Source organism: Bos indicus, chromosome 23 (assembly GCF_029378745.1).
Source record: "Bos indicus isolate NIAB-ARS_2022 breed Sahiwal x Tharparkar chromosome 23, NIAB-ARS_B.indTharparkar_mat_pri_1.0, whole genome shotgun sequence".
NCBI classification, from domain to species: Eukaryota; Metazoa; Chordata; class Mammalia; order Artiodactyla; family Bovidae; genus Bos; species Bos indicus.
The window spans coordinates 51520113-51534286 of record NC_091782.1 but is presented as its reverse complement, the minus strand read 5'-3'; the positions used below and the strand labels follow the sequence as shown (position 1 = coordinate 51534286).

Sequence of the window (14174 nt, the reverse complement as noted above, 5' to 3'; positions counted from 1 at the left end):
AGTCACGTCAGTCGTGTCCGACTCTGTGCGACCCCATAGATGGCAGCCCACCATACTCCCCCGTCCCTGGGATTCTCCAGGCAAGAACACTGGAGTGGGTTGCCATTTCCTTCTCCAATGCATGAAAGTGAAAATTGAAAGTGAAGTCGCTCGGTTGTGTCCGACTCTTCTTGACCCCATGGACTGCAGCCCACCAGGCTCCCCCATCCATGGGACTTTCCAGGCAAGAGGTGCACCTAAATGGAAAGTACTCCTTCCATGGAATAACAAATTCATTTTTCTAAGACCCTGTACAAATCTAAAAAAAAAAGAGTCACTATGCTGTACACTTGAAACTAACACATTTTAAGTCCACGTTACTTCAATAAATACATTTTTTAAAGGCAAAAAAAAATTACTCCTTTAAAAACTTAGAACCAGTTATGTTGTTATTAAACTGTCTCTGTGTTCAAGACAGACGTAGTCACCTGAATTCACTCAGTAACTGAAGGGAAGTTCTACGGAAATATTTTCACAATGTTTAACTTGACATTTATGAGGGGCTCCCTGTTACTTTCTGGCTGATGAGAGGAAAAGGTTTCTAACTTCCTAGGAAAGCTCATCACTTTAGAAAGAAAAGGATGCGGGTCGTTTGTAGGAAGCTGTTTTCCTGCTGAGCCATGACCCCTGCAAGTCCAGCTCCTCGGGGAGGGGCCACCCGCACGTTGATGCCTGACAACGGCCCTCGGGTGGGCGCAGGGACGCTGGGTCAGAGAGCAGTGCAGTTCCCGCTCCACTGGTGGTGTCTAACTTCAAGACAACAAGACACCAGCTTTGTCTGCTGTAGGTGTTAGTGGCAGCGGTCTCCCAGATTCATCTCGGAGGGCTCTGCTCTGAGGGTCTTTGGACTTAAAGCTTTGCCTTTGAGCATCTCCTGAGCAAAAGTATCTGTCTTACGCCCCATGTGGATCTCGACAGGAGAAGCCATTTTCATGAAAGTTTCCCTGCAGGACCAAGGGCTGCAGACAGACTGAGAAGGGAAGATCCTCTGTTCTCAGGGGTGAGGTGAGCCCTGCCCACAGACTCAGGGCAAACGGTCAGAGAAAAAGCCTGCTTTCTTTACCAAGGTTGAGTTTGCTCCAGATCCTCTGTAACAAAGAGACGCACCCCTGGGATCTGCGGAGCGCACGTCCTCGTGGGCTGCTCCCTTGGTTCCTAGGACAGAGCACCAGCGAGGGGCCCGCCTTCGTCCGCTGACCTCCCCGGCTGTGTCCCTGCCCACGACCCATGTGCTGCTTCTCGTGGCTTCTGCGTCTCACCAGGGCCACTGTCGCGGGGCTACTGCAGTTTAACAGGCGGAACGGTTAAAACGTGGTCCTTACGGTTGTCTTCAGTCGAGTCTGGATCATCTGGGTTCTACCGTGTCCATCAAGGTGCGTTGTGTCCATGGCTGGGGAGTCCAGGAGATGCCCTCCCAGTGCAGCCCAGGGAACCTGCTCCCTGGTGTGGGGATTGCATGCTTGTCGTCCCCTCCGAGGGCGGGGGGCACGGTGGTTCACTCGGGTGAGGCCGCAGGTGGAGGGAGATGGAGGGGACTCGCTTGGTGGCAGAGTCTCTGTGGACAGGGCTCACCTCACCTCTGAGAACAAATAGGATCTTCTCGTTTCAGTTGCTAAGTGAATTCAGCGGGAGGGGAAGGGCGGTGCGAGGATCTGGAGGCTTCCTTCGTGGAGTGACATCAGAGCTGACATCTGTTGGCGGCACCCTGGTCCCACGCAGTTGTTTCTGAGCGACCACACCCCTGCCTGGGCAGAGGAGAATGGGCCCCGGAGCCACACACCCAGGCTGAGACGCTGCCCCCGGACAGCCAGCTGGGGCGGTGGGGAGGTTTGCCTCCCACCACGTCACCATCTGCTGAGTGGTGCTCTCACACCGTGGCCCTAAGACATGCAAAGATCTGGGTTTACAGGGGGAACAGGCTTGGGACTGAGCAGGGATGGGTCTCACGGGCACATGTGGGCCAGAGCATCCTGGAACAGTCGGTTAGGGCCAGACGTCATGAACGCATGTTGGGACCATTTGAATGCAGTGTCACAACACCATCTACCATCCACAGACGAGGCGGGCAGACACGGTCTTCACCAGGGCGGGAGGACGCCCGTGACTGTGAGAATTAAAGTGACGTGGGGAGTGCTGCAGCGGCTCGTTGGCGACAGTCCCCACGTTGGGACCTGTGGCTGTTTACACAAGCCTGGTGTAAACCCAAACACACGAGTCATAAAATCACTTAGTACTGCAGATGGAGGGAGGCGATAAGCAACAAAAAACTGGTGTCCAAATAAACTTCCCCAGAAGTAGGTTAGTAATTCCTTCTTTCCCTGTTTTGAACTGATGTGTTTTCAAGGATAAATTCACACGAATATTGTTTCTACCTGTAACATACTCAAAGAGCAGAGTTTCCTGAACTGGCTAAACATTAAAAAGACCAGGAGAAATTTAAAAATTATAAATTATTGTTGGTGATTTGAACTATGGTTCCTCTGACTTAGAAAAGGCAGAGGAACCAGAGATCAAATTGCCAACATCTGCTGGATTATAGAAAATGCAAGGGAATTCCAAAAAGCCATCTACTTCTGCTTCATTGACTACACTAAAGCCTTTGACTGTGAGGATCACAACAAACTGGAAAACTCTTATAGAGATGGGAATACCAGACCACCTCACCTGTCTCCTGAGAAGAATATATGCAGGTCAAGAAGCAACAGTTAAAACTGGACATGGAACAACAGACTGGTTCCAAATCAGGAAGGAGTACGTCAAGGCTGTATACTGTCACCCTGCTTATTTAACTTATATGCAGAGTCAATCATGAGAAATGCCAGGCTGGATGAAGCACAAGCTGGAATCAAGATTGCCAGGAGAAATATCAATAACCTCAGATATGCAGATGACACCACCCTTATGGCAGAAAGTGAAGAGGAACTAAAGAGCCTCTTGATGAAAGTGAGAGAGGAGAGTGAAAAAGCTGGCTTAAAACTCAACATCCAAAAAACTAAGATCATGGCATCAGGTTCCATCACTTCATGGCAAATAGATGGGGAAACAGTGACAGACTATTTTCTTGGGCTCCAAAATGACTGCAGATGGTGACTGCCGCCATGAAATAAAAGACGCTTGCTCCTTGGAAAACAAGCTATGACCAACCTAGACAGCACATTAAAAAGCAGAGACATTACTTTGCTGACAAAGGTCAGTTCAGTCAAAGCTATGGTTTTTCCAGTAATCATGTATGGATATGAGAGCTGGACAATATAGAAGGCTGAGTGCCAAAGAATTGATGCTTTTGAACTGTGGTGTTGGAGAAGACTCTTGAGAATTCTTTGAACAGCAGGGAGATCAAACCAGTCAGTCCTAAACGAAATCAACCCTGAATATTCACTGGAAGAACTGATGCTGAAGCTGAAACTCCAATACTTTGGCCACCTGATGTGAAGAACTGACTCACTGGAAAAGACCCTGATGCTGGAAAGACTGAAGGCAGGAGGAGAAGGGGATGACAGAGGATGAGATGGTTGGATGGCATCACCGACTCAATGGACATGAGTTTGGGTAAACTACAGGAGTTGGAAATGGACAGGGAGCCTGGCATGCTGCAGTCCATGGGGTCGCAAAGAATTGGACACGACTTAGCGACTGAACAACACAACAAATAAATAACTATGCCTCATCTGTCACTTATCAAGTCAAAATATGAAGTGCTGAGAAATTTCTTTTTAAAAACTCCAATCTCTCCAGGTGACTGTGTCTCAGTGAGTGAGCTTTGGGACGCACGTTTCAGCATACACTGGAGTCCCCTGGGGTGTGTCAGACTGAAGATTCTGATTCAAAACAGGTTGGGGTGGGGCTGATGTCAGTCATCCTGAGACCACCCTGGGCATCGGGTTGTAGGACCGTCCCCAGGTGAGCAGCCACACACAGGGAACCTCTGTGGTCACGCTGGGCCTGGGTCTCAGCGGTAGAATGCACCTTGCTCCCCTCCGTCCCTGGATCTCTTCCAGTGTGTGGACTTGTCTTTGCAAAGGGGACACTCGGCTCAGGGCTGGACCCTCCCTGCTGGGCTCCCCACCGCCCTCTGCAGGCCCAGCACCAGCAGGACCCAAAAGCGCATTAGTCATGAAGACACGTGTGTCTGGCAGAGAAGGCCAGGGAGATGCTTCCATTTATTGTCAAGGACCGAGAAACACGTCTGGAAATGCTCTATACAGGTGCTGCGGAGCCACAGGGTGGGGTGGGGTGGACGAGACTCCACTGTACACGGCCTTCCCTCGAGGCACTCCAGCTCTTCATCCTGACGCTTGAACAGAGGACAGCCGGCGCCAGCCGACCTCTGTCACCAAGGCTGCAGAAGAGGGGACACGTCGCTCAGTTCATCAGTCCCTGGAGGGCAGGCAGAGTGAGGCTATTTAAAGCTGGTGCGGAGGCCCCCCGAGGCCTGCTGGGGGCCCCACGGCAAGCGGGACGGTGCTGCCGGTGGTCCTGCTGCTGCTGGAGGCTGGTCCCGGCTCCTAGGCCCGGGGCTTCTCTTGATTCTCAATGACAAGCTTGTCGGTTGAATACATTTGGCCAATGTGGACCTGGAGGCAAAGAGAACACAAGATCAGGAACTCGGGCTCCGTTAGCTGTGAAAACTCAGAAAGAGCGTCTCCACAGACGTGCGTCATTCTGGAGACTGTGCTGTGGGCAGAGTGCAGTCGCGGCTTTGCTTTGGCTGCGTCCTGGCACCGTACCCACCGCCCCCAACCAGTTCCCCCGCCTTGGGGACAGTGCAAAGTTCCCATTCACGCCTTCTCGCCCCTGGAACAGCCCCAGAGGCAGGCTATCCTGAGATGGTGAGACCCAGGCTGCCTCATGCACAGTGACTCCGCACCCACAGGATTTCCGGCCCTTAGGACCGGTTCTTCCGTCAGGATGGAGTTTTACCGTAAAGCGTGAGTGAGCCTTGTCCACACCGGGCAGAGCCTGGCTCTTCACGCACCTGTCTCACTGTCCACCTGTCCTCTGGTCTCAGCATCCTCGTCTGTAAGAGAGCCCTGGAGGCTCCCAGCAAATCTTCACAGTCCTCTGCTTTGGACCCACAGCACGGTTGGTGCCTATAGGGTGTGAGCGCCCCAGGACAGTCACACGTGTGCTGCAGTGCGGGCAGGTAACGGGCTTCCTGCCACCTCCCGAGGGGCCGGCTCCACCTCCTAATGTTCCCCCAGCCGGCAGCAAACAGAGGGATGCTGGGAAGCCTGCTGCCCCCACCTGGCAGCCCACCTGGGCCACCTTCGAGGGCATGTGTCCATCCAGGTCTCCTGGAGAGCCCCTCAAAGGCAGGGCAGGTGACCCGGGCATGCTGTGGCCCTGGGGCCCCCAGTCCTACGACCACTGATGAGAGGACAAGAGAAGTAAGCAGAGATCAGAGGGCTTAGCCGCAGAGATGATTTAGGGGCATTTGTTGAGGGAAAGCCCCCAGCAGCCCTGGAGGAGGTGTGAAGGGCAGCCCATTCCCAGCCAAGACACAGATGAGTGGCGGGCACCTCCTGTACCAGGACTGTGCTCAGGGGAGACTGAGACTGATCCTGTCCTCAGGAAGCTCAGAGTCTGGGAGGGGAGACAGACAAGGAGGGAGGTAACTGTAACCTGATGGCTGGAGCATCTGCAGCCATTCTAGCACTAGGAGGTAAGTTTGCCTCATCACACTGAAGATGAGAGGCAGGAAGCAGAAGCCTGAGGTTTTGATGACTGTGGAGCCACCAGCCACCTTAACTAGCTTATTGCCAACTTTTATGTGGGAGAAAAATAAATCTCTATATTTTTAAATGTGTTATTTGGGTTTTTTGTTATACACAAGTAAACCAAATCCTAACTGATATGAATGCATACTGTGAATTTTAATTGTAGACTATATGATGACTGATAAAAAAGGTCACTGCAAAGAAGAAGGTGCGCCCAGGATAAGTGGAAGCAATGTTACTATCACCTGGGGAAGTGCCATTAACGGACAGTCTGAAAGTTTCTGAAGTTTGAACAAAGCCACACGGAGACTTAGACAGATCTCCTTTTGTCCCGCAATACCTGTTTTAGAGTATGTGGCTATTAGTATTTTAGCATTTTTTGGTCTAGTCTTTTTATTCACTTATACATTTAAAATGTATGCACATATATTGAAGAAGAATATTTAAATTTAGAATCATAACTTTTTAAAACTTAACTTTATATCCTTATGTCATGAAATAGTCTTTGAAAGGATATTTTTAATAATGGACAAAGCCGCATTGTGAAGAGGCATAATTTATTTAATCATTCTCATATGATGAGTATTTGTGGAGTTTTTGCTCAGTCTTGGGATTACCATTCTCATGTATAAACCTTTTATAGTATCTCTGATTTTGCTTATAAAAGGTTTCTAAAAATGGGATTATTGGGTAAATAGGTATGAATATTTTTATGGCTCTTGATGGATCTTGCAAAACTACTTTCTAAAAGTGAGCATTTGCTTGACAACTGACCCTCTGGACGGTCTGACGGTTTGGCAGAACTAACGCGTCTTTCCAGCTGGCCCACGGTGGACAGTGTGTGTGCCCACGGCCCCCTTGCCCAGCCTGGGCCTCCTAACAGAAGCCCCGTCAGACAGTTCACGCAGTTCTTGTTTCTCAGAGCCAGCATCTACGGGGCTAGGTGCTGTCGCAAGAAATGCAGCCGTGTGAGGCGACCTGGTCCCGCTCAGCGCCATGAAGGGCTCCAGAGAAGAGGGCAGAGCCAGGAACCAGGGGGCGCTCCACTGAGTTCAGACTTGAGGAATGCTGCTCGGGTAAAGCAGGAGACCTGCTGGCCAGCGCCCACCGCACTCCCCGTCCTTCGGCCCCAGGGACGGGTGCAGAGCTGGCCCCGGGAGGGACACTAGAGGCCGACTGTCTGCCGGCCAGCGGCCCCGAGTCCCCGGGGTGGGTGGGGAAGCTCTGTGAGGCGAAGGCCACCCGGGGGCAGGTCAGCACCCGCAGCTGCTGAAGTGCTGCTGGAGGGGCTTTACCAAGCTCTCTTGGAAGTGGGCAGAACCCAGGATCACGTCAGCACGAGAGCTGGCCCCTCCCCAGGGTGGTGACTGCAGGAGCCAGGAAAACCGCCAGAGAGAAGCCCGTGAGCGGTCACGCTGCCACCCCTCGGGCCTGCACGCGGGCCCCAGGCCAGGCCAGGCCCAGGTAGCGCAAGAATCGGCCACGAGGTGAGGTGACCTGCGGCTAAAGTCCCAGGGCCGGTGCTGGGGCCAGCGGGTTCCGGCCTGCACCTTTACACCCAGCCTGGGGAACGCTGTCCACATGCGTTCTTGGACAGTCAGGCCGCTCTGTGCTCTGCCATCCCTACAGGACCCTTTTTCCAGGGTCAGTGTGAACCGATTCAAATTAAAGAGCTGCTTTAGACAAACGTGAAAACGTCAGATAAAAAGACAAGTACTGAGGCAGGCGATGGCTGGCTTCTGGAGGCCTGCCGCCAGGCCGTGCTCTGCGCCTCACTGGACAAGGACGGCATGGGGCGCGGTCACGCACTGCTCCGCTTGGTTGCGAGTCCCCGACCGTGGGTTTGGGGAGCAGGGCAGAGACACCTGAGACGGCCGCACTAAGAGACTCACAACGTCCAGAGCGACGAACACAGCGGGTCCAGTCGGGGTCATGGCACCGGGTGTCCAGAGCGCAACCCAGAGGCGCCCGGCATGGCGGAAGGCTCGGGCTGTGAGGGTGCCCACCTCCTGGCTGGCCGGCCCAGTGTGGGCGTAATCGGCCAGGTGCTGAGAAGGCAGGAGTGAGCAGGTGCCCCCAGAGAAAAGGATGAGCACCCACCCTCTCCACCCCCCGCCCCGGGCACTGCCCCCGTGACCCAGCCCCCCGGGACAGTCTCTCCAACCCCCACACCCAGCAGCTCCTGAGTGGATGCCATGCCCGGGGGCAGGTGCCCACCTTGTTTCACGTGAAAAATGGTGGCGACAGCAGACACAGAAGGAGGAGGAACGAGCACGCCCACGTCCCCACAGCCCGCCTCTCACACTCAGCACCCTTGGGTCAGGACACACACATCCCTCTGTCCTTCTTTTCAGCAGCGGCCTGTGCCCCTCAGCGCCCGCCGTGCCAGCACTGCTGTGTGAGACGCAGGGATGTGGGGACCGGCCGTCAGGCACGGCCGCACCTTCCCAGGGCCGGGAGCCTCCTGAAAAACCCTGGGGTGGATGTACCCTGGCACACCTGAGTGACGGGGCTCCCTTCTCTCTTCCCCACCCCAAAGCCAGGCTGAAAAGAACACGGCAGTGGACACCGAGAGACCACCTGACTGAAGGCACAGACCTCTGAAGCCCCTGTGACAGGGGTGCTGCCCTGGTGAGTGACACACCTGCTCCCTGAACACCCTGCTGTTTGGGGGCGCTGGCATCAGGAAGCCCTACCTGTGCCTACGCCACCGTGGAGAGCACCAGGCTGCTGGGCCACAAGCTGCAGACGCCCGCTGGCGCTGAGCAGGGCTGGGACATGGGCTCTCCTCCCCGGGGCCAGCCTGCACTTGCCCCAGAGCAGGACGGCTGCAGCAGTGGGAGACGCGGTGCCCGGGCCAGATCGCCCAGCTCAGCCTGCACCGGAGGACAGGCAGCTGCTGGCACTGCTGTTGCATGGGTCCCTGAGGGGAGGGACCCTGTCCCTCTGTCACCTCCGGAACTGCAGCCATGCAGGGCAGGCTAACGATCAGACCTGAACACCAGAGAGGCGACAGAGAAAATAACAATACACATAAGGAATCAATCCAGTAGTCATGTATGGATGTGAGAGTTGGACTACAAACAAACCTGAGCGCCGAAGAATTTATGCTTTTGAACTGTGGTGTTGGAGAAGACTTGAGAGTCCCTTGGACTGCAAGGAAATCCAACTAGTCCATCCTAAAGGAAATCAGTCATGAATGTTCATTGGAAGGACTGATGCTGAAGCTTAAACTGCAATACTTTGGCCACCTGATGTGAAGAACTGACTCACTGGAAAAGACCTTGATGCTGGGAAAGACTGAAGACAGAAGGAGAAGGGGACGACAGAGGATGAGATGGTTGGATGGCATCACCAACTCCACGGATGTGAGTTTGAGTAAACTCTGGGAGTTTGTGATGGACAGGGTGGCCTGGTGCACTGCAGTCCATGGGGTTGCAAAGAGTCGGATACAACTGAGAGTCTGAAATGAACTGAATTGAAGGGAACCCAGGAGCCAGACAGAAGGAACCTGACCCGAACGTCTGACTCTAACAACGCTGCTGGGAGCGGCCAATGGCAGGCAGTGTGGTCGGAGCGCTTAGACTGAGGGGGAAACACGGCTGTAACGTACTTGTGAAATGTGCGCATGCGCGGGGACGGGGTCGCTCCGTGGGCCGGGAAGATCCCCTGGAGCAGAAAATAGCAACCCACTCCAGTGTTCTTGCCTAGGAAATCCCATGGACAGAGGAGCCCGGCGGGCTACAGTCCACGGGATTGCAACCAATCAGACATGACTGAGTGACTGAACACACAGGGAGATGGGGTGTCTTGATGGAAAACCAAACATCCTTTTTCAAATAACAGTGAAAAGCGTACACATCTAAGTTTCCGCATCCGCCTACAGGAGACAGTCACCAAAGATACAGAAGAGCAGAACAGAGTTCCCAGACCAATAAAGATGGAGAGGTGAAGAAGAGAAAACAAATCGTGATAAATAACAGGATGAGACGACAGGAACGAAGTCAGCCATATCAGCCCCTGTATGAAACAGGACCACAGGGGCAGATAACAAGACTCCAAAAGCAAAAGTATCTGATAAAGACTGAAAATCGAGGGATGAATTAAGATACACGAGGCACACTCGGGGTGAGGGGGGCGGGGGAATACCAGTTTACATTAACCTTAGACCAGGTAAAGTTGAGTCTAAAACACTAGATTGAATAATGAGCAGCATTTACGAAAAAGCTGTCGCAGGCGTAGACCTGCGACACTGGAGAAGACCACGGCTGAGCACACAAAGCGGAGACTATCAGAAACCAAAGGAGAGCTGGATGGAAGCAAGGTTACAGTGGGAGATTCTGATATCACTCCTCCAAAACAAAACAGAGCCAGACATTCAAGGACTTGGCCAAAGAAAATCTTAAAAAGTCTTCCACTTCTCAGGTTAATTTGCTCTTGATTAGACTTTTGATTTAGTTGCCAGAGAGTTGCCCTTCACTTTCTCTTAAAGCGTATCCTCAATGTGCAGTCATTAAAAATGACATTGTAGAAGAATAGTTAATGACCTGGAGCATACAATTTGGGTGGAAAAGAAAAAGCACAATACAATCATAATTGAGAGGCAACCATCACACATCCTGGCTTCACAACTCTGCCCCGAACTCAGAGCTGCTTCTTTGCACGGTCCTGGGCCCCCAGGGGGCAGGCCAGGACTGACCAGCAGGTGGGGGATTCTGACCTGGTTTCACCCCAAGGTTTCCATGACTGTGGCTTTCAGGACAACCCCAGGGTGAGCACAGGGGCGTTTCTGCATCTCACCCTGACCCTCCTCTGTGACCCCCGCCCCCCGCTTCACCTGCTGAGCAATCCATCATGAGGAAAGTCACATTTTCTGGGCAGGTACCAGGCTGAGTGGCTTAACTGCTTAGCTTCTCCCTTTTGTTGTTATTGTTCAGTCATTAAGTCGTGTCCGACTCTTTGTGACCCCGTGGATTGCAGCATGCCAGGCCTCCCTGTCCTTCACTATCTCCTGGAGTTTGTTCAAACTCATGTCCATTCAGTCGGTGATGCCATCCAACCATCTCATCCTCTGTCGTCCCCTTCTCCTCCGGCCTTCAATCTTTCCCAGCATCAGGGTCTTTTCCAATGAGTCAGCTCTTCGCATCAGGTGGCCAAAGTATTGGAGCTTCAGCTTCAGCATTAGACCTTCCAATGAATATTCAGGACTGAACTCCTTTAGGATGGACTGGCTGGATCTCCTTGCAGTCCTAGGGACTCTCAAGAGTCTTCTCCAGCATCAGTTCAAAAGCATCAATTCTTCAGCGCTCAGCCTTCTTTATGGTCCAACTCTCATATCCATACATGACTACTGGAAGAACCATAGCTTTGGCTAGATGGACCCTTTTTGGCAACGTGATGTCTCTGCTTTTTAATATGCTGTCAAGGGTTTTCATAGCTTTCCTTACAAGGATAAACCATCTTTTTAATTTCATTAAAAATATCTTTTAATTTTAGTTTCTCCCTTAATTTTTACAAATATCCTATCACTACATGATACATACATCTTCTGGATGAATAAAGGGAATCAGAAGAATTCAGTGACCTGCCTATACTTTTACAACTGGTACACGAATTATGGAGCTGACATAGTCCAACCCAGCCAGGTCTTCTGACTCCAGACCTATGGCCTTTCCAAATACATATATATCCATAACAACACCTCGCTACTTTATCAGAGCTAAGTAAGCCTCTCAAGGGTCAGGGAATGGAGGGAGGAGATGGCCAGCTCCTGGCCTGGAAAGACCAAACTCCATCATCTTTGTACTCCAGTACAAATCCTCTGAAAGTGCTTCTGTCCCTTGTAATTAGTATTTTAAGCAGAAGCCCCATGTTATTCAAACAGAAGCGCCCTCGGCCCCTCAGGCCAGGCTGCAGAGCTGAGGCAGGTGGAGAGAGCCCACCGCTGGCATCAGTGACAGTCACGTGCTATACCCAGCACTGGCGCCATCCAGCCCAGGGCGCCTGGTCACTGCCCCCCTCATCAAAGGAAACCTCGCACCCCCAACAGTCAGCCCCCGCCCCACCCCCATGGATTTATTCGTGTCTCTCCGGGTCTCCTTATCTTGAATTATTTCCTAGAGATGGAACCGTACAGCGTGTGGCTTTGGGCCGGCTTCTTTTACTGGTGTGATCAGGAACTCGCAGACCTCAAGGCTGATTTCTGCTGCACGCACACGTCCTCGTGTCCAGCCCTTTGCTTCAGGTGAAGGCTACCTGGGCTGTCTGCACCTCTGGCTGTTGTGAACAGTGCTGCTATGGACATTGCTGCCCAAGCTTCTGTTCAAATAACTGCTTCAGTTCTTCTGGAGTGGAGGTGCTGGGGGATGAGGTGATTTTTTGTCTAACTTCACCTAAAAACTGCCCGACTATCTCTGCACATGCCAGAGTTTCTTTTAAATTTCCCAGGTGAGTCTAGCATCTAGCCAAGTGTTAAGTATCCGGCTGGTTAAGATCCAACTATCAACTTTTATGTATGATAAATGACAAAATAAAGAGGCAACCAGCAAAACTCAAGACATACGAACTTACTTCTTCAGCAAATGACAAGGAAAAACAAGAGCGTGTGGGGGAAGATACGGGCTAACCCACAGGTAAGAGACATCATCTAAAACTTTATTTGAATCCTAAGTCAAACATACAAAATTAAGAAAATTTATTAGTGAGATAATCTGAAAATTTAAACACTGTATATTTGATACAGAAAGAAATGATAACCCATTGCAGTATTCTTGCCTGGAAAATCCCATGGACAGAGGAGCCTGGTGGGCTACAGTCCATGGGGTCACACAGAGTTGGACATGACTGAGCAACTGAACACACATACTTGATGATATTAAAAATTACTGTTAGTATGTTCATTATAATAATGGTATTGTAGTTATGTTTCACAAAATAATCTGTATTTCCAAGTGTGTACTAAAATAGCTTCACATAAAACATACATTTTCTCAAATAACATAGGTGGGCATATGCGTTAGAATGCTGTTGGCCATGAAGATGTAATTACGAGAGGCGGGAGAAGGGTGATGGGTACTCGGAGCTCATTATACTGTTCTCTCTACTGTTTGTTCATATTTTCCAATAAAACAAAGTGAATAATAAACTGGTACAGGTTTATACTTGTGAAAATCAGAATTGAGGTTCCAAAAACATCAGAAACAGAACCGCTGTCTGATCCAGCATCCCCGTTTCTGGGTTTATACCCAAGGGGAATGGAACCAGTCCCGTGAAGAGATCTCTGCACGCCCACAGTCAGCATTGCTTCTGACAACCAGGAGACAGAAGCTACCAGTGTCTGTTGAAAGACGAATGGACAAAAGAGAATGCTGTGTATATGCGTGTGCACGTACAGACAAAGCAGTATTACTCGCCCATAAAAAGGAGAAAATCCCTCCATCTGTGAAAACGTGCATGGACCCGTAGGACACTGGGCTGGGACAGACACAAAAGACAGTATTGCACGATCTCATGTGTATGTGGAGATAAAAAGAAAAAAGCCAAACTCAGAGAGTACTAGGGTGAGCGGCGCTTACCAGATGGGGGAGGGGACACGGGTACTGATCAAAAGGCACAAACTCTGACTGATAAGATTAGACCGGTGCGGAGACCTAAGGGTGGCCATCTTCAGTTCCAAAGGATGTTCTGCACACTTGCAATCTGCTAAGAGCAAATCGCGGTGTTCTCACCACACAAAGGGGACTGTTTGTGGGTAGGATTTTAGTCAGGTCGGCTGTGACAATCATGTCAGAGTGTGTGTGGGTATGAAAACATCATGCCATACACTTAAATATACACAACTTTTATTTGCATATCAAACCGTAATAAGGCCAAGAAGGGAAACAACAAACAAACAAACAAACCACAGCCATTGCAAACTAACACCGGCTGCAGCTGGAAGCAGATGTCTGTCTGTTCAAGGAGCCTCTCTGCTCCTCACCAACCTCTCCGAGCTAACTGCCTCCTGGGACTGTGAGCTGCGTGCCCGTCAGCTGCGTGTGCTTTCCAGGCATCGGAATCACCTCCCCAGGCAGGGTCCACTCGCGATGCCACGAGTCATGTCTCTTTCAAAGACAAGGACTTTCTTTTAAGTTTTCCTGCTGACTCCATTCAAAAAAGCTTCCCAGCTCTAGAATTTGAAACAAACCCAATACTTTCTTTGTTTTACGGTGGTAAAATATGCACAAAATAAATATGCCATTTGAGCCATTTTTAAATGTACAGTTCTGCGGCATTAAATACGTTCACAATTTTGTGTAGCCATCGCCACCATCCATCTTAACTTCCATTCATCTTAACTTTTTCAAATTCCGTGGTTGCCAGAGATAAAGCCTGAGAATTTAATCCCCAAAGAAGAGTAGTATTAACGTTCACCGAACG

The 14174-nt window shown here is 51.1% G+C and overlaps 1 protein-coding gene across 2 annotated transcripts in view; it reads right to left on the bottom strand.

Moving 5' to 3' along the window:
• Positions 1–4167: 4167 nt before the first annotated feature.
• The window catches only part of LYRM4 (LYR motif containing 4), a 91641-nt gene continuing 81634 nt past the window's right edge, over positions 4168–14174 (bottom strand). For both annotated transcript variants that reach the window (XM_019986175.2, XM_070778464.1), the window contains one exon: positions 4168–4613. In XM_019986175.2, coding sequence (XP_019841734.1) covers positions 4545–4613 — 69 coding nt within the window. In that variant the 3' untranslated portion in view covers positions 4168–4544. The remainder of the gene's footprint in view (positions 4614–14174) is intronic.